We start from the raw sequence: 25,323 nt of genomic DNA on the forward strand, positions 1-25,323 counted from the left end.
TCTTCTCCATGGAGAGGTAGATTTCTGCAAACTAATTTTTTTTAAGTTTTTAGTTCATTTCAGTTATTTAACATGCAGTATAATATTGGTTTCAGGCGTACAATATAATGATTCAACGTTTCCCCAAAATACCTGGTGCTCATAACAACATCACATTTTTACTCCTTCTCCCACCCACCTCCCCTCTAGTAACCATCAGTTTGTTCCCCATAGTTAGGAGTCTGTTTCTTGTTTGTCTCCTGCTCTTTTTTTTTTTCCTTCCCTTTGCTTGTTTATTTTGTTTCTGAAATTCCACATATGAGTGAAATTATGTGTTATTTGTCTTTCTCTGACTGACTTATTTCAATTAGCATAATCCATCTTTGTTGTTGCATCTACGTTGTTGAAACATGACTCCATCTATGTTGTTGCAAATGACAAGATTCGATTCTTTTTATGGCTACTAATATTCATTCATATATCTATATGTGTGTGTTTATATTATATTATATTATATTATATATCACAACTTCTGTATTCACTCATCAGTCAATGGACATTTGGGCTATTTCCATATTTTGGCTCTTGTATTATCATACCACTATGTCTATCAGACTGCATGTATCCCTTTGAATTAGTGTTTTTGTATTCTTTGGGTAGATACCTAGTGACACAAGGGCTAGATCATAGGATAGTTCCATTTTTAGCTTTTTGAGAAACCTCCATACTGTTTTCCATAGTGGCTGCACCCATTTGCATTCCCACCCACAGTGTAAGAAGTTTCTCCTTGGTCCATAACCTCATCAACACATGTTGTTCCTCACATTGTTGGTTTAAGCCGTTCTGACAGGTGTGAAGTGATGTCTCATTGTAGTTTTGATTTGTATTCCCCTGATGATGAGAGATATTGAGCCTCTTTTCATGTCTCTATTGACCATCTATATGTCTTTTTTGGAAAAATGTTTATTTGTGTCTTCTGTTCAATTTTAATTGGATTATTCGTATTTGGGGTGTTGAGTTTTATAAGTTCTTTATATATGTTGGATGCTAACCCTTTATCCAATATGTCATTTGCACAAATCCTCTCCTATTCGGTAGCTTGCCTTTTAGTTTTATTGATTGCTTCCTTCACTGAACAGAAGCTTTTCATTTTGGTGAAGACCCAATAGTTTATTTTTGCCCCAGGAGACCATATCTAGAAAGAAGTTGCATAGCAATGTCAAAGAGGTTACTTCCTGTGTTCATGTCTGGGATTATTATGATTTCAGTTTTCACATTTATGTCTTTAATCATTTTGAATTATTTTTGTGTATGTTGTAAGAAAGTGGCCTAGTTTCATCCTTTCCATGTTGCTGCCTAGTTTTCCCAGCAACATTTGCTGAAGAGAATATCTTTTTCCTGCTGGATATTCTTTCCTGCTTTGTCAAAGATTAGTTGACCATATAATTGTGGGTCCATTTCTGGGTTTTGTAGTCTGTTCTATTGATCGATGTGTCCTTTTTTTTTGTGCCAGTACCATAGTGTTCTGATCACTACAATTTTGTAATATAACCTGAAGTCTGGAATTGTGATGCCTCCAGCTTTTCTTTTATTTTTCAAGGTTGCTTTGGCTATTCAAGTTCTTTTGTGGTTTCCATACAAATTTTAGGAAAGTTTGTTCTGGCTCTGTGAAAAATGCTCATGGTATTTTGATACAGAGTGCGTTAAATGTATAGATAGCTTTGGGTAATATCGATATTTTTATGAATATTTGTTCTTCCAATCCATGAGCATAGAATATCTTTCCATTTCTTTGTCTCGTCTTCAATTTCTTTTTTAGTGTTTTGTAGTTCAGAGTATAGCTGTTCCACCTCTTTGGTTAGGCTTATTCATAGGTATCTTATTATTTCTGGTGCAGTTATAAATGGAATTGATTCCTTAATTTCTCTTGCTGCTGCTTTATTATTGGTGTATAGAAATGCAACAGATTTCTCTTCATTGATTTAGTATAGTGTGAATTCATTTATCAGTTATAGCAGTTTTTGGTGTAATCTTATGGGTTTTCTATTCAGAGTATCATGTCTGCAAATAGTGAAAGTTTAACTTCTTCCTTGCTGATTTTGATGCTTTTTATTACTCTATCATCTGATTACTGTGGCTAGGACTTCCAATACTATGTTAAATAACAGTGGTGAGAGTGGATATCACTGTCTTCTTTCCAACCACAGAGGAAAAGTTCTGTTTTTCCCCATTCCCCAAGATGATATAAGCTATGGGCTTTCCATATACGGCGCTCATTATATTAAGGTATGTTCCCTCTAAACCCACTTTGCTGATGGTTTTTATCATAAGTGGATGTTATACTTTATGAAATAATTTTTCTGAATCTATTGAAATGATCATATGGTTCTTTTCTTTTATTAACATGGTGTTTCACATTGATCGATTTGCAAATATTGAACAACCCTTGTAATCCAGGAACAAATCCCACTTGATTGTGGTGAATGATTCTTTTAATATATAGTTGGATTCAGTTTAGTAGTATTTTATTGAGAATTTTTGCATCCATGTTCATTGGGGATATCGGCCTATAGGTCTCTTTTTTTTGGTGGAGTCATCCAATTTTGGTATCAGGGTAATGCTGGCCTCTTAAAATGAATTTGATGTTTTTTCTCCTTTTCTACTTTTTAGAATAATTTGAGAAGAATAAGTATTAGCTCTTCTTTAAATTCTTTGATATTCTTCTTTGAATTCTTTGGTAGAATTCGCCTGTGAAGCCATTCAGTCCTAGACTGTGCTGGGAGATTTTTTATTACTGATTCAGTCTCTGTTGGTTATCAGTCTTTTCAAATTTTCTATTTTTTCCTGTTTCAGTTTTGCTAGTTCCTATGTAAGAATATATCCTCTTCTTCCAGATTGTCCAATTTGTTGTCATATAGATTTTTATAATATTCTCTTATCCTTGTGGCCCATTGATTATCCCATCAGAATCACACTCTGCTCAAGTGATTATATCCCTTCTGACCTGACTCAATACAGCTGAAAGACCTCCTTCAAGAACTCATCTATCCCTAGAGCATCACTGAACTGTGTGCTCAGAGACACTCCGCCTCAGGAAAGCAGGTTCTCCTTACTGAATCACTTACTCAGGATCTCTCAGCTTCTCAGGTACACTGAAATGTAGTTGTGAAATGATAGGTGACATTCTGCTGCTTAGTGTGTTTCCACACAAAGTTGCTCTTGATCATGTTGTCACTTCACATGAAAAGACTTAGATGGAGAATAAGTTGACTTTCGCTGTCCTCTCAGAAATGAACAAAGACACTCTCCGGGAGAGTAGGATCTTGAATTTTCAAACTTGACTGAGCAATATTTCACCTGGCTGCAAAGCTACCACATGCTACACACTCCCGATTGCCTTTAGACTTGCTAAATGCATTTATAGGCTGAGAATGAGCCGTAGGAAAAATGTGGTAGATGAAATAAAGTCTTTTTCACACTGCCCCTTTTATTATTGTGTTATAAAAACCCAGGCTCAAAATAGATTGAGGTAGATTTATCTTTTAATGAAAATCACCAGGAGGTTGGAAGTCAAATATTCTTATCTTTTTCTCCTGTCTCCAGAGCAGGACTCGTTCACGGGGCTGACCTTGCACTACAGTCCCGGAGGGAGCTACAATGACATTGTGGACTGACTTCCCTTGGAAGAGACTTTGAAAAGAGACAATGGAGCTAGCATGCCTCCTTTTAGGCTCCGTGGTCTGGGGTTGTGCGGGTCAGCTTTTCCCGAGAGCAAAGGGCGGAAAAGTTCAGGAGCCACTGTGTCCAGCAGAAAGGAGCGAGTTCTTAGGACACTGCTAGGGAGCTGCCCTTGGTCGCTCCAGAGGCCTTCTGCGGCAGTTAGAGGCTCCCAGGCGCACCTGAACTGCAGATCAGAGGCTGGGCGGGTCAATCGCAGCGGGTTCTTTTCACAGGTTCGCCCTGTGGGGGGAACTGCCCTGCCTCCTTGCCACTGCGCAGCAGTGCCTGGTCTGGGGGCCCTGGCGGTCTCCTGACTCCTTAACCCGGCAGCCTGAGAATGGTTTTACCCCCGTCTTTTTTTTTTGGGGGGGGGGGGGCGGGGGTCCTTAGTTTTTGGTCTTTCATAAACCATTGGGGAAATAATGTTGTGTTTGTTTTTGTTTTCACTTCCCTTGCATGAATTTCAAAGTTCATCACAGAGAAGAGGTTGCCAGTTGGTGTTGGGAGAAATGAAAGTAGAGGTAATAAGAAAAGGTAGGCAAAAGAATGGCATTTAGAGGAAGAGTGATATCAGTCAGCATTTCAACTATCTGTTAAAAAAAATCACTCTGGAGAAATACAGTAATGAGAATTTAATGTCAAAATGATTGTAGTTTTATGCCTAAATACACTCAACATGACAAAGAATTCTCTTAATCTTAATTAGGGATAGGTGGGGGCATTCTAATTTTTTTTTTTTCCATAAACCGCATAGCTCCTGGAACTAATTGCCTTCTCAGAGCAATAGATAATAGAAAAACACGATTGTATCCTATGTTCTGGAGAACATAAATAGCATCCCACTGATTTCTTAACTCCCTGAACTGGAGCAGCATTTCAATCTAGCTGGTAGTAATTAAAATTCCATATATCTATCTATCTAAATGGAAGGTTTTATATTTTATGTAATTACTGTACAATTACCTTACTATGAATGAATTCCATGTGCAAATGGCAAAGCGAGCTTGAAGAACTGATTTGGTTAAGTAGCTTTAAATCTATTACTCCTGAATAAAAGTCTCAATGAAGTTGTATGCTGCTTAACAGTTTAAGGAGTTTTGTAAATTGGCGAAACAAATTTATCTTCTATATAGATATGATTGTCTGAGACTTGTCTAGTGTAGTAAAATCTACTCCTACCCTGCTCCTACCTTCTTTTTTAAATGAACTCCTTGGCATCCAGCCAGGGATGGCTAAACAAACTTGATTAAATTTACTTTTATTTTTCACTTTTTAAAAATATTTATTTATTTATTTATTTGAGAGAAGGGGGGAGAGAGATCACATACAGGGGAAGGGGCAGATGGAGAGGGACTCTCCAGCAGTCTCCCTGCTGAGGGCAGAGCTCCACATGGGGCTGGGTCACAGGACCCTGAGGTCATGACCCTAGCTAAAACCAAGAGTCAAATGCTCAGCTGACTGAGGCAATCAGTCACCGTGCTTAAGTTTAAGAATTTTTTTTTTTTAAGATTTTATTTATTTATTTGAGAGAGAATGAGTGAGAGAGAGCATGAGAGGAGAAGGTCAGAGGGAGAAGCAGACTCCCCAAGGAGCTGGGAGCCCAATGTGGGACTCAATCCTGGAAGTCCGGGATCATGACCTGAGTCCAAGGCAGTCACTCAACCAACTGAGCCACCCAGGCGCCCCTGCTTAAGTTTAAACTCTTCTCCACTCACCTGAAATTGGCAGAGCCTCCCTCAAACCCTACTAGAACCTTCCTAAAACTAACCATTGTGTTAAGAAAGAAGTTTCTTGTGGGTAGGGGGAGTGAAAAAAAAAAGAAAAAAGATTTCATTTCCTCCTCTTTAGTTTTCCCCAAGATACACTCCAACTTAAATTCAACTGGGCCATGAAAATTATGTTCATAACTGGATCTGATATTAGTTGAAAACATATGAAGATCTTTTCCAGTGAAACTTAATATCCAGGATAAGAAATTAATAACAAAATTAAAATTAGAAAAGAAACATAACCTTACTAAAACCATTAGTGTGGGCACAGGTTTTTATACATCTATAAATTGGTGTGAAGTGCACACTGTTCCCCAATCTAAGAAGCATACCTATGTTCTTCCCTGTAGTAGAAGGCCTATTTATTTGTTTACTTATTTTTATTCTTTTTAAATTCTTTGAAGATTTTATTTATTTGAAAGACAGTGAGATAGAGAGAAGATGAGTGGGGGGACAGGCAGAGGGAGAGGGAGATTCCCTGCTGAGCAGAAAGCCTAATGTGGGGCTCTATCCCAGGATCATGACCTGAGCCAAAGTCAGGCGCTTAACCAACTGAGCCACTCAGATGCCCCTAGAAGGCCTATTTAAAAAAAAAAAAAAAAAAAAAAAAAAAAAAAAAAAAAAATTAGAAGGCTCTTATGTCTTAGATACACTTAGAAGTGCACATCTGATATTAAGAATGAAGAAAAAGTAGGTACTGCTAAGGCAAACAAACTTTATTTTCTTTTATTTGTATAGCAAAGTTTTGTAACTGAGAAAGACTCTTATCTACTGTTTCTTGTTGTTTTGTTTGATAAAGTCCTATGATAAGCCAAATTTAGTAGTGTATCACGAAGTTGTTGGAAACATTTGACTGAGAGGAGGCACTTTACAACTGTATATTAACAGAGGAAACAAGTGAATGAATGGTAACTTGAATTAATTTATTATGGTATGAGAATTAATTTATTAATTAAATTAATAAATTTAATTTATTTAATTATTAAATTAAGTAAGAGAAATTTAGGAAATTTAGGAGAAATTTAGGAAAGTGTGAAGGGTGAGCTCAACAGTTTAAAATTTGCAGCTTTAGATTTTTTTTAAAGTATCCAATGTTACACTGCATTCCTATATGTAAAGTTATAAATTTTCATCACAGTAATGGGTTTGTTGAATTAGATGTAAGATGTTTTCCCACTTCAGTCTCTTGTTCAGCAATCAAAATTATAGACCTGAATATCTTGGTAACTCTAAATCTTCAAATATTTTTAAAATGTTGCTTCCCCTCAAAAACTATTTTTTTTTTAGCATCTGTTAAGTGTCAGGCAGTTTTAAATGCTGAGAACAGAGAAGTGGATAATAGAAGCCAGACTTTCTGCCTTCCCAAAGCTAATATTCTACGAAAGGGAAGTAGACAGTACAAAATAAGTAACATAATAGGTATCAGATAGTGATGAGTGTTGGGTGTAGAAAATAAAGCAGGAAAGGGAGATAGGTATATATTTAATATAATGTAGTTAAGAAAAGGCCCACTAAGAGTTTGACTTTTGGGAAGAGAACAGAAGATGAAGAGGAAGTGAGCCATGGAGGTATTTACGGGTAGAGGGGACACTAGGAAGAGAGTTCAGCAGCACAAAGCGTCTGAGGCAGAAACATAAATGCTATGGCAGAAAAGTAGCAAGGAAGCCACTGTGGCTGGACTGACATGAAGGAGGGCAGTGGTAGTATGAGTGGTTCAGTGCTGCAGATCATGTAGGGGCCACTGTTAGAAACAGCTTTCTGTCTGAATGAACCAGGAAGGGGTGGGAATTTACATGGCATAGATACATAAATTTTATTTTAGCATCAAAATTCATTTGAATGTTAATGCTTTGGAGCAAGAGTTCAAAATGAGGCTGATCCCCATGACTTCCACTTTCTCTCTGAGTCAGAAATGAGGATTTTATTTTATTTTTTTTGTCACATTATTGCCCCTATTGTCCAACCTCTAAGAGTATGAATATTTGATATAGGGCACTGGAATTAAAACTGCATGGATCAGGTTAAACTGGACCAGAAAGCCAAGATGTATTCCTCATACTAATGATCATCCTGAAAATCCCAAGACACAAGCTCCTCAGTGAGGTGTCCGGATTGCAAGAGAAGAGGAAAGACGAGAGTGGGAGTCAATGCCCCTGAGTCCAGAATCTCCTCTCAGAGCTAGAGTTAAGGCTCAACCCCTGGTGTCTGAGTGTTCAGGAAAGTCTGGAGACCAACAGAAGGGAGCCCATGGTTGGCTGCAACACCTCAGAACAGGAAGATCAGCACTTCCTGCCCACTGAGCTCTGGAGGTCTGGATATGAGAACAAGACATTGCCAGGGGTGACTGTTGACTGTGTCCTGGGTCAGCCCCAAGGTTAATGTGGACACGTTTTGTGTCTCAAAGGGAGTCCACAACACCTCCCCTTCAGAAGAAAAGATAGGCATTCTGTGTCCTTGCAGGTGGCTTGTAAGTTTTTGTTTTGTTTTGTTGTTGTTGTTGTTGTTGTTTTTACTCATAATTGCAAATAAAGGGGTTTAGATTTAAATACATGGTGAAGCATCTTCTGTCCTTTCAGATGCAAAGGACAGGTGTTTGTGGCCTGAGGATTTTGGCCAATGTTAGATTACTCAATAGGAAGATAGCCAGCCTGATGGGGACACAGTTTTGTTTTGCTTTGTTTTGTTTTAAGAATTTGATAATTGATTTTTTAAAAAAGTATAAATCCATCTTAGTTACTTATTTTAATTTCTTTCAAATATTTTACTACATAGTTGTGTTTCAGTTTTTGATTATATATGGTTATAATATATGGTTATATATGATTATATATGATTATAATTAATTTGATTATATAATATATTAATATTATATATTAATATTTTACATTTTTAGGGTTAAGTTCTCTGCCTAGATAGAGCTAACTTATGTTTCTTTCTCAATGAAAGATGTTCATTGTGGACAACCTGGTGATATTAATATATTATGCTATCACCAAGATATTTTTAGATCCTGCTAATGAAAATTTGGGGTTGTAGCAATTTGTGGAATAAGAACAAGCTAATGCAGCATGAAGGAAATCGTTAAGTAACTTATCTTGAGAATACAAATTCGTCAGAAAGGATCTGGTCAATACTAATTGATGGCTAATAATTAAGTCATTTGCACACCACTAGTACAAATATCGTTTATTAAATGTCAACACTACATTGAGAAGATAATTTAAAATTCCAAGAATTTTTATCATTCATTACCATCTTTTTGTAGAATCAAATACCTCCTTAATTGTAAGACTCTCTATTATTTTAGCTGAAATTAAAACAAAACAAAGCAAATCTTCCAAATAATCTATAAATAAGACAGATATTAAGCAGCACAGATATTATGCATCAAGCCTTTAGACTTGTTAGAATATTAAAATATGTGTGCCTTGGAATCAACTAAATATAGTAGTTAAATAATTCATCTAACTACAGGAATCACTGACCTATTAGGTGTCAGCTACTATGAGAGGCACTCTAGTTCTAACAGAACTGATACAAAATAATCTCTGTCCCCAAGCTATTTTGTTTTACAAAATAGAAAGAAAATTAAATAAGTAATAGTAATAGAGTTTGGACAGTGCTTTGATATGGGAAATACAAACTGATGTTTGAGCTGAGACCCAAATGATCAACAGATGCTAGCCAGCTAATATGTAGTAGGTGTCTGGAAAGGTGTTCTAGCTAAAAGGATTGGCCAGAGGAAATGGAGAAATGATGGTGCTTAAAAAAAAAAAAAAAAAAATTAGTATGGCTAGAACATATTGTTTGGTTCATAAAATTTAAGTGTCAACAAATGCGATTCAAGAAACAAGAAAATTCAGGTTCCTGAAGAGTTGATAAGCCAAGAGTAATAGAAAACTGCTCTGAGATCTATAATAGCTATTATTTAATACAGTCAGGGTCCTAGTCACCCTGAGTGCATCTTCTTTTTGAAATACCCTGTTTCCTCTGAAGTGAAATGGAATTAAATGTTTGTTGTAAGGAAAATGTTTACCTGGAGGAGCAACCTGTAATTAACAGAACTTTTGAGTTGAGACAGACAGGTATGCACATAGAGTACATCTTGACACATGCAGAGAAGCTTCAGCTTTGCATCTGGAAAGCTGGAGGAAGGATGCTGTCTGAAAATCATTCTTTCATCTGAATATTCCAACAGTCAGAATTATAAAATTTACATTCATGCAACAGAATACTAAATAGTAGTGAAAATGAATCAGAGTGCTATATGCATCAAGATCAGTACCAGCTCTACATATACTAAGAGAAAAATCCAGTGGTAAGGTGATACATAAAGTATGAGTCTATTTTATTAAGTTTAAGCCTTGTATAAAAACTATATATTATTTAATGACATAAACACATGGTAAAATTATCATGGAAAATCAGGGGTTCTAGATTCTGTTTTGTCATAAAACACATTAATATATATGTGAAAGTTTGTATAATTTGTTATAAGAAAATAGTTTTTTTTACTATATTTCCAATATCAAGTACCTTCAGCATATAGTGTATTACAAACCCTCACCATTTAAATTATTTCCACCAATTATCACATCTTAGCATATGTAAGTGTCAGACTCCATGAGGGTATTATTAGTTTCTCCAGTTAACAGATAATTTGAAAATTAGAGATTTCAGAGCAAATAAGTGAGAGAGTCAGGGTTAAATCAGGCCTTTTTGTCTGGAGCCCTGAGGTCTTTTCTCCGTAGATATAACCTGATCATTGACTGTGAAAATTCCCCCACAACCTATTGAAGTAGGATGATTTTGAACCATGCTGTCCAAGTCAATAGTCATTATGTAGCCTTATGTTGGTATTGAACACTTTAAAAGCTACAGATTCAATATTTGGGGAGGTGGCAATCTATGTGTCCCTGATTTTTGTTTCCCCAAACATGGCCCTGATTTTGATAAAACAAGCTTCCTTGGTTGAGCATTTTACCTTCTTTGGAGCTGGGCTATTTAGATGATTAAGTTTTGGACCTAGTCCTCAGCTTTTCCTTTTTCTTTTCTTTTTCTTTCTTTTTCTTTTTTTCCCCTCCTCAGAAGAAGAATGTATCTCTGTGAACTCCCAGAGTCCCTTTCTCTATCTTTTCAACCGCCTGTTAATTAGTAGTCGCTATTTATTATATTTTTCTAGAGCATCATTTATGGTGTTTAACAATAGTCATTCGATCCTATTGTCCTTAAAATTCCTATTTCCCCTCTATTTCCGGTATACTATCTGAATGCCCTGAATAATCCAGGATAGGGCCTAAGTTAATACCCTAGTGTGGGGCGCCTGGGTGGCTCAGTGGGTTAAGCCGCTGCCTTCGGCTCAGGTCATGATCTCAGGGTCCTGGACCTCCTGGGATCGAGTCCCGCATCGGGCTCTCTGCTCAGCAGGGAGCCTGTTTCCTCCTCTCTCTCTCTGCCTGCCTCTCTGCCTACTTGTGATCTCTCTCTGTCAAATAAATAAATAAAATCTTTAAAAAAAAAAAATACCCTAGTGTGTACTATGGTACACACGTAAGTTATACAAATAGGTGATGCGCAATTCCATATCAATTACTTCTGCTGAACCATTGTTTATCCCCAGCTCACATCTATGGCCTCTAAGGAGGTTCCTTAGGACTAAGTGCCAGAGGGAAAATTCATGTCTAAGTCTCAGGTAATTCAGCTTTAGTTAATTCTGAAAATGTGTATCCAACTGTACTTCAGCACAATCCAAGTGTGGTCCTACAGGACAGTGATAAGAGGATGCCCTCCCAGGGAGTAGAGTTGGGAGTAGTATGCTTGGTCATTTATTCTGAATCAAAGTGACACATGATTTGACTCATTGAATAGGGAGCTAGACAGGCAAAGATTGGAACATAGGAAAACAGAGGAAGTCTGGAGTCTTACATTCAGATGGATTTGGGATAAAATTTGTAGATTATTGTTTGTCTCATATTAATAGTTGACAGAGACAAAAAGCCTGTGTGACTAGGTGGACAAGATGGGCCATCCTGCTGATGAGCATCAGTCCACTTCTCAGCCAGTACGGTGTTTGCATGATGGGCCCATGAGCAAGTTATTATCCATGATGGCTGAGATGGAACTATGCATGGGCCCAACAGTGTAGGTTCCTTCCCACGAAGATTGATAAGCTATCGCCATTGTTAAATGTATAACCTGTCAACGGCAACAACCAGTGTGGGCCCTAAATATGGTACTACCTCAAGTTGAACAATTTGGTGGCCTGTTGAAATGATACAAGGTGGAATTTTTGGACCCTTTCGAATTAGACCCTTTCAGTTCTAGAGCAGACAGCAATTTAAACTTACCAGAATCAACATAATTCTCAACATAGATTTGCTTTCCTACATTCAGTACTTCACCAACCTTATATTATCCAGGGTCTTAAAAAATCCCTAATTCATTAGAATGGGATAATCAAGGTTTCCTTAGACTAACAAGACAATTTTATGGCAAACAACGTGAGGCAGTGCATAAATTACCGTTACTGTGGAATCGACTTGTTTCACTCTACACCCTATCACCACAAAGTGTTAACCTAATATGGTAATAGGATTACCTCTTAACTGCTCAATAAAATGACAACTCAGAGCCAGGACACCAAGCAGTTCTGGTATACTGTCTTTTAAGATGTGTGATCTCCTTTGAACTAATGGCCAGTATATGGCACCGTGTCCCAAATATCTAGAATGCCAGTCCTGTAATCAAGTAATAAAAGTACCATTGGCTCTTTTTCTCATACTTCTGTCAATTCATTTTAGAAATTTTTGTTTCTAGTATTCACATTCAAATTCCATTAGATAATAAGTCTTGATTTCTAATGTGGGAATGTTTTTTTCCAGTGGACTCAATAAAGTTCCCACTAAACTTGAAGGTTAGCAATGAGCTAATAGACAAAGAAAGGAGTTATCATACTGGAAGGAGTAACTGACACAGATCATGACAAAGGGACAGAGTTGGTGCTATATGACGAGGAAAGAGGAAACTGTGTCTGGGACCCAGCAGATTCACTGGGTATCTCTTGTTGCTTTAGTGCCCAGACATAAATCTGAATGGAAAATTGTAGCAATACAGGAGAAGTCAGCTATATGCCCAGATTCAGGTCCCCTCTCATACAAGAAAACCACACTAGCTGAAGAGAGGGAACTCTGAGAAAGGAGATGATGAATATCAATTATGACTTGGAATAATTTACAGATGCTTGGACTATAGTTGCCAAATTAATCGCTTATAGCCATCTGACAATTTAGAGAGTTGGTTATGGACTGGAATTAATGGAAGATACCAGCCTATGCAAGTGGTATGCTAGGAGGACTATATTAAATACCTTGTGCACTACCTCATTTCTTCTCCACTTCATGACTCATTCTAGTCATTGATTTAGCAAAAATATTGTGTAGACTGTGCCTAGTATCAAGCATGCATTGCTTTCACATACTACTTGAGTGTTTTTCTGGCACATGCTTTAGGTCACCTCTGCGAGCTAGCTAAGAATTCACATGTACAATCCACAAATTGAAGAAGTTTATCACTCATGGAGAAACTCTCAATGGAGGGTTGGGTATGATGGGTAATTGCTTCTTCTATAGTCCTTGAATCTGGAGATCCTTATGATAAATTTCTTCAGATAGTCCAGGTGGGACTGAGCACTCAGTCTCCACAGAAATCGTTAATTTGAAAACATATTTTTATATAGGCTTTCTCTTCTTTCCTGTTACACTCCTCCTATGTGTTAGTCCCTTCAATCTGCAATAACAAAATATAATTGACAAGGGGGCTAATGAACAACAAACTGTCATTTCTCACAGTTCTGGAAAGTGAGATGTCCAAGAATCAAGCTTCAGCAGACTTGGTGTCTGCTGAGGACCTGGTTCCTGGTTCAAAGATAGCCATCTTCTTGCCATGTCTTCACGTGGTATAGAAGGTCAGGGAGCATTCTTCTTCTGTGAGGACATTCATCCCATTCATGATGGCTCCACCCTCATGACCTAATCACCTCCCAAAGTCCCCACTTCCAAATACCACCATTTGAGGATTAGGTTTCAACATATGAATTTTGGAGGGACACAGACATTCAGTTTATGGCACCTGGTTCCTTACTTCTACTCCCTGGGAGCATTTGCCCAATACACTATTTGCAATAAAACCCCCTTGAGCTGTTTATTAAAGGGAACCTATACTATGAATATGACATGAATATGCATATTTTGTCTCTGAATAGATTCCTTAAATTTATTATTCCCGTATACCTGTACATCTGCCAAGTTTACAAACATCAGAGTGGGTACGATCTCTAGAGGTATAGAGAGAGAAGAAAACTGAAGAGAGCTCTGCCACCACCACCTCCAATGCCAACGCTGGAAGCACTGCAACCATGGCACCTTACAGCATTGTCTCCTCACCTGTTGGAGAGCGATGTAAGGCCATAAGCATCCTGCTGGCTGACCAGGGCCATAACTGGAAGAAGAGGTGGTGACCAACAAGACCTGCCTGTAGGGCTCACTCAAGCCCTCCTGTCTACCAGGGAATTTTTCTGAATTCCAAGATGGAGACCTTAACCCTGTACAAGTCCAAGGCCATCCTGCAATACCTGGACTACTCTCTTGGGCTTAGTGGGAAGGACCAGAGGGAGGCCGCCTTGGTGGATGTGGTGAATGGCTCCATGGAGGATCTCTGTTGCAAATACCTCGTCTTCATCTATGCCAACCCCACGGCAGGCAAGGAGGGGTTTATGAAGGCACGACTGGGGTACCTGAAGCCTTTTGAGTTCCTGCTGTCCTAGGACCAGGGAGGGACAGGTCTTCATCGTAGGCAACTGGATCTCCTTCTTGGACTACACATTGCTGAACTTGCTGCTGATTCACCAGGTCCTAGAACCCCACTGCCTGGACTCCTTCCCCCTGCTCTCTGCCTATGTGGCGTGCCTCAGTCCTGTGCAGGAGCTCAAGTCCTTCCTGGCCTCCCCCTAGCATGTGAAGATCCCTATCAACCACACCAGGAAGCAGTGAGAGCATTGTCATTCTCTGCAGGAGGTGGGGCCCTGCACATCTTCCTTTCTCCAGGACCAATAAAGTTCCCAAGCACGGAAATAAAGAAGAAGGAGAAGACTGAAGAAAAATCCTCAGAAATACATTTTAAATAAGGACAGGAAAACACAAGCCCACAGAGGAAAGGGAGGGTATGGTCACTGAATGAGAATATTAGAAGGCTCACATTCTATATTTTGGAAAATTTGGGCAGGTGGATTTTCAAATTCTGAAACCATCCCCAAATCAAACTTTAAAGTCATGATAATTTGGAAGGATTTGTCAAAGTGAAAGAAATAAGTCATTGTTCAAAGTCATTACTTGGAGGCAAGTAAAGGACTTTTTTTTTTTTTATGGTAGATTCCATCAAGCTGGAAACAAAGTTAATATTAACACAGATATTTGGAAGTGGAGGGTCTTATACAATGGGTAATTTCAGTAAGTCTGCACTTACCTGGCCTTGGTAGGTGTTTGGTTTAGGGTAGACTTCAGTTTGTTTAAACTTGTAATTCAACAATGATACTATACTGGTCAGGAGTGGGAGTGGAAATTACCTAATTTCCATAAGCAGTTTTTTAGGGTAACGGTTACTAACACACACACACACACACACACACACACACTGAGAAGAGCAGCTGGTTTCTGTTCTTTAGTTCTTTGTTAGCGGACTATTGCTTGTCTTGATTTTACTGCCTGACTACAAACCATGCTCAAAGTAGCCTGTGTTCTTTGCCTTGCCCCTTTGTGCTCTCTGAACTCTCTGGGCACTTCAGAGATAGAACACTTGTTACCAAAGGATATGATTTCTTATTCTCTTATATGTCTCTTCCAGGTAAACCTCATGTTTAGTAGAATGCCTTGTAAGAAGTATTACTTTAGAAAAGTAGTTTATAAAGTATTTTTGATTTTACATACCATCAGGATTTGCAAATGCATATATATATATATAAACTCACATAAGAAAAACATACCATCAGCGTCTACAAAATTAAATAAAATTACCCTATAAGTGAATGTCTAGTATATTGTTGTTGTTTGGTTTTTGTTTTTGTTTTTAAAGATTTTATTTATTTATTTGACAGACAGAGATCACAAGTAGGCAGAGGCAGGCAGAGAGAGAGAAGGGGAAGCAAGCTCCCCACTGAGCAGAGAGCCCAATGCGGGGCTGGATCCCAGGGCCCCAGGATCGTGACCTGAGCCAAAGGCAGAGGCTTTAACCCACTGAGCCACCCAGGCACCCCTCTAGTATATTGTTAAAAAGCAGGACTAAGAACTATGAATAGAGACAATTACTACAACAACCCACAAGATTACAATGACCACAGAAAAACTGACTATACTTATTTTTCTTTCACCAAGTCTATGCTTTACCTTTGAAGAGCTCAGCAAATAAAGACATAAGGTAAAATAAAGACCTAAAATAAGGACTAAATAAAATCTAAATAAATAATAAAGACCAAAATAAAGACAAATAAAGACATAAAGTAAAATAAAGCCAAATAAAAATTTGGCTTATTAACAGAGCCTTCAGAAACATTTCTCCATATATGTACATGTTAACTACCAAACAGCTGGGCTTGGATCTACCCGGTTATTGTTCTAGATCTGAAAAACAGATGATCTATTTGAACACAATGACCTTACGCCTAATCATGGAGATCAACTCACATGGAATCTACAGCAGAACAACTCCAGGGTAGTGATCTTTCTTGGAAAACATCTGCTATGAGCTGAGTGTGTTTACATTTTGACAGCCCTGGCAGATGTGCTCATATACGGCCCATCTGTGTGGTGTTAGGAGGCTAGAGGTGAGGAAGCTGGTCTGGACACACAGTTGGGAGAGAGCTTATTGTAGTACGCGGAGTTGTTCTAGAAAATGCAAAGTAGCACCTCATAGCATTTTTTTTTCTTCCTGTGCTATTAATGCCTTATAGCAAACTGATTTGTTTGCATTGCCCAGAATGAGCAATAAACTTATGTTTGGGACTGCTTTTTAACATGTAGCCATGGTCTGATTAATATTTCAGGAAAAAGAATAATTGTTATTATAAAAATTAATACAGAAAGTTTAGAGAATAAATAAATATATCAGTTTAAAATATTTTTCATATTTGAAAATGTTATTAAGATAATATTTTGGTCTATGGGGGAAAAAACACTGAATAAATGAAGTATTTATTTCTACCTGAAGATTTTACATGTTCTATTCTCTGCATCGTTTGTTACATTCTGAAGTATTATTCAAAGTGTGTTGTGAGGAACATAATTTCACACTTCATAGTAGTTACATACAAAATTACCTATGTCTTTTTAAAAATTATTTTTATTAACATATAATGTATTATTTGCCCGAGGGGTACAGGTCTGTGAATCATCAGTCTTACACATTTCACAGCACTCACCATATCACATGCCCTCCCCAGTGTCCATCACCTAACCACCCTCTTTCTCCCCCGACCCCGCAGCATCCCTCAGTTTGTTTCATGAGATTAAGAGTCTTATGATTTGTCTCCCTCCCAATCCCATCTTGTTTCACTTTTCCCTTCCCTACCCCCTCAACCTCCCACCCTACCTCTAAAAGAAATTTCTTTATTGTTAAGATTTCTCAGATGTTTTAATATGTTGGTGTATTTTCGGAATATCCAAGGAAGAAATATACAGAATTCTCATTCAGTGAGCATATTTTTGTGGAACATATCTCAGACTAATATTCTCTTGTGTTTACTTGAGAAATTTCACTTTGGTGATTGAGTCAGAAATCAGCAGTCTGGAAGGAAAAAATTAAAAAAAAAAGAAAAAAGAAAAAATAGATTCATATTAGCATTTACTTATTTCACATAGTTCATTTATAGAGATTCCAGAAATTAAGGAACTAAGTGACTAAGATATATCTTAGTTTGATATATTATCAAACAATAATTCTATTCTTATATCCAAGATTTTTTTTTCTTTCATGGGCTCATGCATGATGAAACTAGTTTATAGGGGAGATCATTAAGATGTTCTGTTAATTTGGATATTAGGTTATTCCCATTCTCATAAAGAGAAAGAAACTAGTGAAAAATGTTCTAAAAACACATAAAATGTATGAACTTCAACCTTAAGATAGTTAAGTAGTTGCTAAAAGAGATGAATGAAACACCCAAATTCAATCATGTTTGTTTAGGAATCTCACAATTAAGAGTTTTAAATAACTGTAATGTAATAGATTTTGTGATACATAGTCAGATTCTAACATAAGAGTAATGAAAACGTGCATGAAAAAAATGAGGAAAGAAGTTGGAGTGAGAATTGGTAGGGTTTATACAGCAGAACTGGGAGAGAGCCACTGACCTGGAAGGCACAGATCTTGTCATTAGAGACGTTTGTTCTGTTTGAAGACAGGGATAGCTTATTAGATGGTCCCGAAGCCCCAAGTTATATACCCCTCCTAAATACCTGCCTATACTTTTGAACTTTGCTCATTAAATAAATTTTTTTCAAGTTTTTAATTGAATTCTAGGTAGTTAACATATAGTGTAATCTTGGTTTTAGGACTAGAATTCAGGGATTCATCAGTAAGATACAATACCCAGTCCTCCACACAAGTGCCCTCCTGAATAGCCCCCACCCATCTAGCCCATCCCCCACCTACTCCCCTGGGGTAATCCTCAGTTTGATCTCTATCATTCAGTTTCTTTCTTTCTTTTTTTTAAGATTTTATTTATTTATTTGACAGACAGAGATCACAAGTAGGCAGAGAGGCAGGCAGAGAGAGAGGAGGAAGCAGGCTCTCTGCGGAGCAGGGAGCCCGATGTGGGGCTCAATCCCAGGACCATGGGACCATGACCCAAGCTGAAGGCAGAGGCTTTAACCCACTGAGCCACCCAGGCACCCCTCTATCATTCAGTTTCTTAAGGTTTGTTTCCCTCTCTCCTTTATTCCATTTCTCATATGTTCATCTGTTTTGCTTCTTAAATTCCATGTATGTGTGATCATATGGTATTTGTCTCTCTGACTTGTTTCACTTAGCATTGTGCTCATTAAATAATACTGTTTGTAAACTTAGTTTCGCAGGGAACCTCTCATCAGTTAAAAAGACACGGCATCAAAATGTGACGAGAAGGTGGGCACCGAAGTCACACTGGCTGGATTCAATAATGGTTCTTTTAACTTCTGAACTGTGTTACCCTTAGCAAGTCACATAACCTCTCAATCTCATCTGAAAAACTGAGGTAGTGCTATATCCATTGCACAGGTTCATGCTGAGTTCTGATTTTATCCCAAGAATCAAGAGGGATTACCCATTGCATATGGATCCTTGAAAATAAAAGGTAATTATGTAAATACAAGATCTATTGTCATTAAACATTATTAATGGTTCGCTCTTGGTATCTAGCAAATACTCAAAAATTGCAGGACACTAAAAATGACCTCATGAAAACATATTAGTTTCTGGAGAAAACAGTGCAGAGTCTGAAAATGTAGATTTGACAGTAACATAAAGTCATGGAAGAAGACTGAAATATGCAGGTTTTCAGAAATCACCTCCTGGAATGTGAACTGCAAACAGTAGTAAGTGGACATAACAGTAGCTGAAATCACAAGTCAAGGACAGCCACAAGAGCGTGCGGTATGTGAGGAGCCACGGACCTCTCCATGAAACCAGACTGACCCGCTGACAGTAGGATAAATTGGATACAAATGTAACTGGTGTTAACACTCCATTCCCTGAACCAGAAACAGAATGTACCGAATTTAACAAAAATTGTTAAAGATTTCCTAATTTTTTTTTTAATTTTATTTGCCAGAAAGATCACAAGTAGGCAGAGAGCAGGCAGAGAGAGAGAGGGATGCAGGCTCCTCAAAGAGCAGAGCACCCAATGCAGGGCTCGATCCCAGGACCCTGAGATCATGACCTGAGCTGAATGAAGGCAGAGGTCTAACTCCTGAGCCACCCAGGTACCTTAAAGATTTCCTGATGTTTATGGAGCTTTTGATATTTTTCATGTTTCTGTGCATACGCTGTAAAAATAAATGGTTTGCCAGATTGTCACTGGCTAGCAGAGGGGCAGGGAAGACAAAAGCACTAGCTACATTTTGTTTAAAACTATCCTCTTATTGTACGAAGTGGAACTGGGGGACTTGGATATAAGAGATGAGAAAAAATTAGGAAAAAAAAAGGAGATTTAATTTATTTTACAACTTTACAAATGATAAAACAATAACACCCAATTGCTATACATAAACAATAGGAAACAGTGTTGAACAGAATGAACTTTACAGAATAAATCTCACCTTTCAATTCCACAAATGATATAAGAAATACTCAGTAGCAATTATCCTGTGCAGCAGTGCTATCTCTGTAAACTCTTTTTTTTTTCCTGCTATATACATTTGAAACAGTTGTGCTTTTGCCTACACAAAGAAACATTTATTAAAAGGTGCTACTTAAACGGGAGACACAGGGCCTGGGAGCCACTGAAAACTGCAATTTAAATACATTGCCAGCTTGAAAACTTTTTTAAATTTTTCTTTTTTCTTTCTTTTTTTTTCTTTTTTCTTTTCTTTTTTTTTCTTTTTTTTTTTTTTTAAGACTTGGCCATATTAGACCCTTATTGAAACTCTTAAGTATGAACAATAGAATTCAGTTATAAAGTAGATCCCTCTTAAAGCAGGTTAATAACTGAAGTCTCAAAAGAACTTCTTTATTCTAAAGTAGTCTAATCTCCAGACTGCTTAACAGCACAGCCTCTGAAGATGTTAGCATAACACGAATCTAGTGTGTGTATATTACAGACTCTGTGTGGGTAACACAGACACACATATATAACATTGTATATATGCATCACACATGTCTATTTGTACTATATAGATATAACTATAGCACATATATAATAAAATATCTATGTCTAGGTGGGCTTTATTTGGATTTTCTGTCATCAAATAGGAACAATAACCCTCTTTCACTCAATTTTTAAAAACATTGGTATACTGATAAGGTCTAATGGGAAAACTTCCAAACTCGTAGAGGTAACAACTAACTATACATGACTTTTCCTATACCTCTTCCACAATTATAGATACTCCCAACAATAAGCACATGAAAACAACTCTTATGAACCAAATACCACATTGTGTGCAGTAATGACTAACTGGCTCAATTAGAAATAAATTACTTTGTTCACCCTTTTCCTGTGTAGAAGCTTAGTAACTAGTTGGTATGTACACTACCCCCAGCATCACTTAAGTAAATTGCTTATGTAAGCATATATGTAGAAATTTCCATTAGCAGTTGATAAACATTTCATATGATATACAATACATAAAGACATTTGAATGCCCAGCACCTTCCTTCAGACAGAAAAACTTCCACAGTAATTTCATCAGTCTTGTGGGCTGAATCACTAGATTTGCCCCCCAAATCTGTTACTGATTCTTTTTTTTTTTTTTTAATTCCAGCAACCTAATATTGAATATAGAACAGGCTGGGTAATAATGATGAAAATATTTCCATGGCCTATTCATGTCAACAGCACAGTAACAACCACGTTCTCTAAAGGACAAGAATATTTCACAATCAGCTGCCTGAGCATTGCCAGGTACAGGGGGAAATTGTGAAAAAGAAACAAAAAATTAAAGCTGTGAACATATGGTAGTCTCAAAAGGAAAAAAATTCAGATGTTTCAAGTATGTATTTATTATTTGATATTATCATGATCCCTTGTGGCCTCATATTGGTTAAATGGAATTCTTCTTCTTGCTTTTAGCCTTCAGCGATCTCCTTGCCTCATCCTTGTAAGAAGGCCACAGTAGCTTGTGAAGGTGGTGGGGCAGATGGAAAGCCATACAATAGGGAATGGAATGGTCCTGTACAGTTTGTTTTCTTTGAGCACTAAATGCCTTTAATTGAATTCATTCTTGAGTATTGAAAGTTCCCTGAGATGAACAAAAGTAGTCTCAGTCGATACTGAAGCCCTTTTTTATATGCTGAACATTTTTAGAACTGGGCAATTAATTTAGAGAACACAAAGTATAGGGCAACAAAGCAATGCGAAGCTAAAAAGGCACTACTCAATGCATCTATGAGATAAACATTAATGCACTAAACAGTGTGTGGCTGGGATGCTTTTGCTGTGGCCTTAAAATTGTTTAAACACATTTGTTGATAATGCAGTAAAAATGGCAAGGTTCCTTGCTGCTGCTTTTGAAGACATACTTTGAATGAGTTCTGAGGTGGATTTGACTATTAGAATTTACTTGTAACTTCAAATTTTTTATTGAATTCAAATTAAAGCCTACTCAAAAAGCTTACCCATAAGTAGTAAAAATTAAGGTTCTATAAATCATCTACTTTGGATTTGTTACATGGATCAGACTTTTCATCTTTACATTCTGAATTTGTGCCTAATTCTTTAAGATTTCCAATAGATAAGAGGTTAATGACAAAAGTGCATCATGTTCTGTCCATTTTTAGCTCTGCATCTCCTTTATGCATTCTATTTTGTTTTCTTAGAGACACATGAATTCTAAAAAATAGTATTCTGAAACCCAAGGTTCTCATATTTTTAAAAATTATACCACATATTATTAATATATTAAGAACTGTCCTACTGTGAACATCCTTTTCTATGAGAACATGTATGTGTATATATATATATTTATATATCTATAAATATATATATGTGTATATATATATGGAAAATCTCCATGCTCTTTCTTTTTTCTTTTTTTCAGACTGTCTTTCCTAAGAAACAAAACATACATATTCCCCACGCTATTTCTTCTTTCCTCAGACTGCTTTCCGTAAGAAACAGTAAGTCACGTAAGTGTTTCAGGCTAAGAGTAGAAGTGGGAACATAGTACTCCTGCTTTCTAAACAGTTTGCCATTAGGATTACCTACCAGTATAGTATAAGTTAACAGAAAACTGGCCTATTGGTCAATTCTATCACATGTTAAAACTTTTTGAATCACTTTCTTAATAATCTCATGTGCTTCTTTGAAAACACATTAATGTGATAATGTGAATAAATTTAACCACAGGAAAATATTGGCCAATTTAATTCACTTGAAGTGCAAATACTGACACACAGATTCATTATTAAACCTCTTAAAATTAATCATCTGTTATGAAGACAACATTCTACTAATCATGTTGTTTCTGCACTAAGAAAATTTAACAGTGACGTAAAGAGAATGCCAATCTTTCCATTTGAAGAATAAAGGGAATATCAAAGAACTGGAAGTCTCATTTCAGCCCTCTCAGTCTAATATTTATTCTAAAGGGCAAAATGCTTCCACACAATTATTACGAAATGTAAAAGCTATGGAAATCTTCCTTCAAATAAAGATAAAGTTTGAGTTTGAAAGCTTTAATATCTCTAAAGACAACTTCCATATTAGTAGCATAATACTATATTAATACAATATTTTCATGAAAGGAGAATGGTTTGTTGTGTAGAAACATCAGCACAATCTTTGGTACCAAAAGTGCTTGTTTTCTTTCTGCTAATTTTACCATCTCAGATGACACAGAACATCTTTCCTTTAGAATGGCTCAAGATGACTGAGTGGTACAGTTTAGCTGGTACCTTCTACACCCCTGGAAAAAAATCTGGAGGTCTAGAGTTGTGCAAAATAAAACTCTTTTACAAAGTCGTCATGTGATTGCTCTTTAAAAATATAAGAACTTTAAAAATGATTCCTTGAAGGTTATTTATCTCATTCATATTTATCTCAGAAAAGATTTCTAAACACCCTATACCCAAACCAAAAGAGACTCCAGAAGACAAAACAAAAACAACAAAAACAAAAACATAAAGTTCATGATCAGACTCAGAGTCCTGACTGAAGGCATTTACTTGAGTTGTTTCATCTTACGGATTTCACTGCTCAAACTATTTCCATCTCGATTTCTGCTGACAAGGATGGTTTAATCCCCCGGGCTGAGTTGTATTCCTGGGCGACTCTTTTAATGTGCTTGGCGTTGCCATGGCAGCCCAACAGTGATGAACACATTTGCCTCATTAACTAATGACAAGTGCATTGTTGGATCTTGTAAACACTACTGATTATACATTCAAACTGTGTTCTTAGTGGAAGTGGCACTTACTAGGACCCTTGAAGTCAAAATATGTGTTTTTTTAGAGCACTTTGCAGGTATTTCATCAGCTGGTAGCAGATTTCTCATAAATGTCCTCTATCACCTTGTATCTAGATTCTTGGTGGATGCTGAAACTCAGTCTGATTTTGGATCCCATTTTCAAATCTTAGGAAGCATCTTCAGAAAAGAAGTGCGTATTCAGTTTGTATGTTTTCAAATGTGCTTTATTGCTTTATACACTTTCCTGTTGTTAGTTTCAGAGCTCCTCTATTATGCAGCACATTCAATGTTTTGAATTCTAATGGCATTCTGTGAGGACTGGCGTTGGAAAAGTACCTATATTTTAAGTCATCATAGTAATGATATTTGACGGCTTTTCCATTCAAATCCTTAGGGAATGGCCAGAATCCATACAGGTGAATTTCATCACAGAATCTTGTGGCAAGTGTATACATGAGGAGACCTGTGCTGGGTCTTTTGATGGGAACTTTGTTTGTCAGCCAGTAACTGGAAAAGAAAAAAACACACACAGAAAAGAATTTAGAGAAACATACAACATACCCTATGGCAAAGTATATACGATGTGGTATGGAAGTAAAATTAAATTTGAAAAGTATCATTATGAGTAACATTCGAAAGACTGCTACAGCAATAACATATTTCTCAAGCACTTAGAAAATTTAATATATGGATTTTATTTTTCCTTATTCTTTATCTCCTTGCTTATTTTTGAGGTCGTATAAAGTGAGAAAGTGTATAAATATTACTGTAGAATATCATATTCAAAATGAATTCAGAGAAAACATTTATAATAATATACAGAACAGAATCTTCTCAGTGTTAAATATCACTGTGAAGGACACAGTAATTGGGAAGAGATTAGGTAATTCTCCTAGAAAAAGAGAATTTGAAACTTTGCCCATAAGTTTTTCAAAATCTCTGATATTTCAATTAAAAATCTAAACAAATACTTCACTTGCCTTATACTGACTTATTTAATTTCAATTGTCCAAATTCCATTTTAAAAAATTAAAAATACTGCCTTAACCCACAGAAAAACAGCATAAAACAAATAACATATAAATAAACAATTCACCACTTAGTTTAACATTTTGTTACATAGATAAAAGAAATTTAATAAATATTTTATACTATTCATTTTCAAAGGCAATAAAATACTCCAAAATGTTCAGATCCATCATTGTTGCCAAACTTTGTTCACCTGAAAAGCATGCAAATTCACAAGTTAATCATCACCCCGGGTGAGGAAGGGGGTTTCCAATACTTCATGGCATACTCATTACCTTATGTGGAAACAGCTAAAAGAGGAAGGGTGTAGATTTTCTTTAACTTTTAAAGTTGCCCAATTACAAATAGAATAAAGCTAATATGTACTTTTTTTTTAAATATTTGTTTTAACTCTTGTCTCTTACCTGGGGATATATATATACCCTGCCTGCCATTCAAACATAAGGTGGAAGATTCTACTAGATTCTAGTCATTGCTGTATTTACATATTTGCCTTAGATTTTATATAATATTCTTTGTCTTTTTTAAAAAATAATTTATGAAGCTTTCCGAGGACACCAAATACACCCAGTCTACTGAAAGTTGACTAACAAATACTGGACTCTGAGACATCCCTACATCCAAATAGGGAAAATACACTTATGAACTATCACTCCTCTTTCCCACCCCCTCTTTTG

At 36.8% G+C, this 25,323-nt stretch overlaps 1 protein-coding gene and 1 pseudogene across 1 annotated transcript in view; one reads left to right on the top strand and one right to left on the bottom strand.

The window, feature by feature from the left end:
• Positions 1–13,825: 13,825 nt before the first annotated feature.
• On the top strand, positions 13,826–14,957 carry LOC131831412 (glutathione S-transferase P-like; annotated as a pseudogene).
• Positions 14,958–19,681: 4,724 nt separating this feature from the next.
• ST8SIA4 (ST8 alpha-N-acetyl-neuraminide alpha-2,8-sialyltransferase 4) overlaps positions 19,682–25,323 on the bottom strand; it is a 99,937-nt gene continuing 94,295 nt past the window's right edge. Inside the window, 1 exon segment of the mRNA XM_059175558.1 lies at positions 19,682–24,124. Within this exon segment, the coding sequence (XP_059031541.1) occupies positions 23,842–24,124 (283 nt within the window). The 3' untranslated portion in view covers positions 19,682–23,841.

This window comes from Mustela lutreola, chromosome 5 (genome assembly GCF_030435805.1).
Source record: "Mustela lutreola isolate mMusLut2 chromosome 5, mMusLut2.pri, whole genome shotgun sequence".
NCBI classification, from domain to species: domain Eukaryota; kingdom Metazoa; phylum Chordata; class Mammalia; order Carnivora; family Mustelidae; genus Mustela; species Mustela lutreola.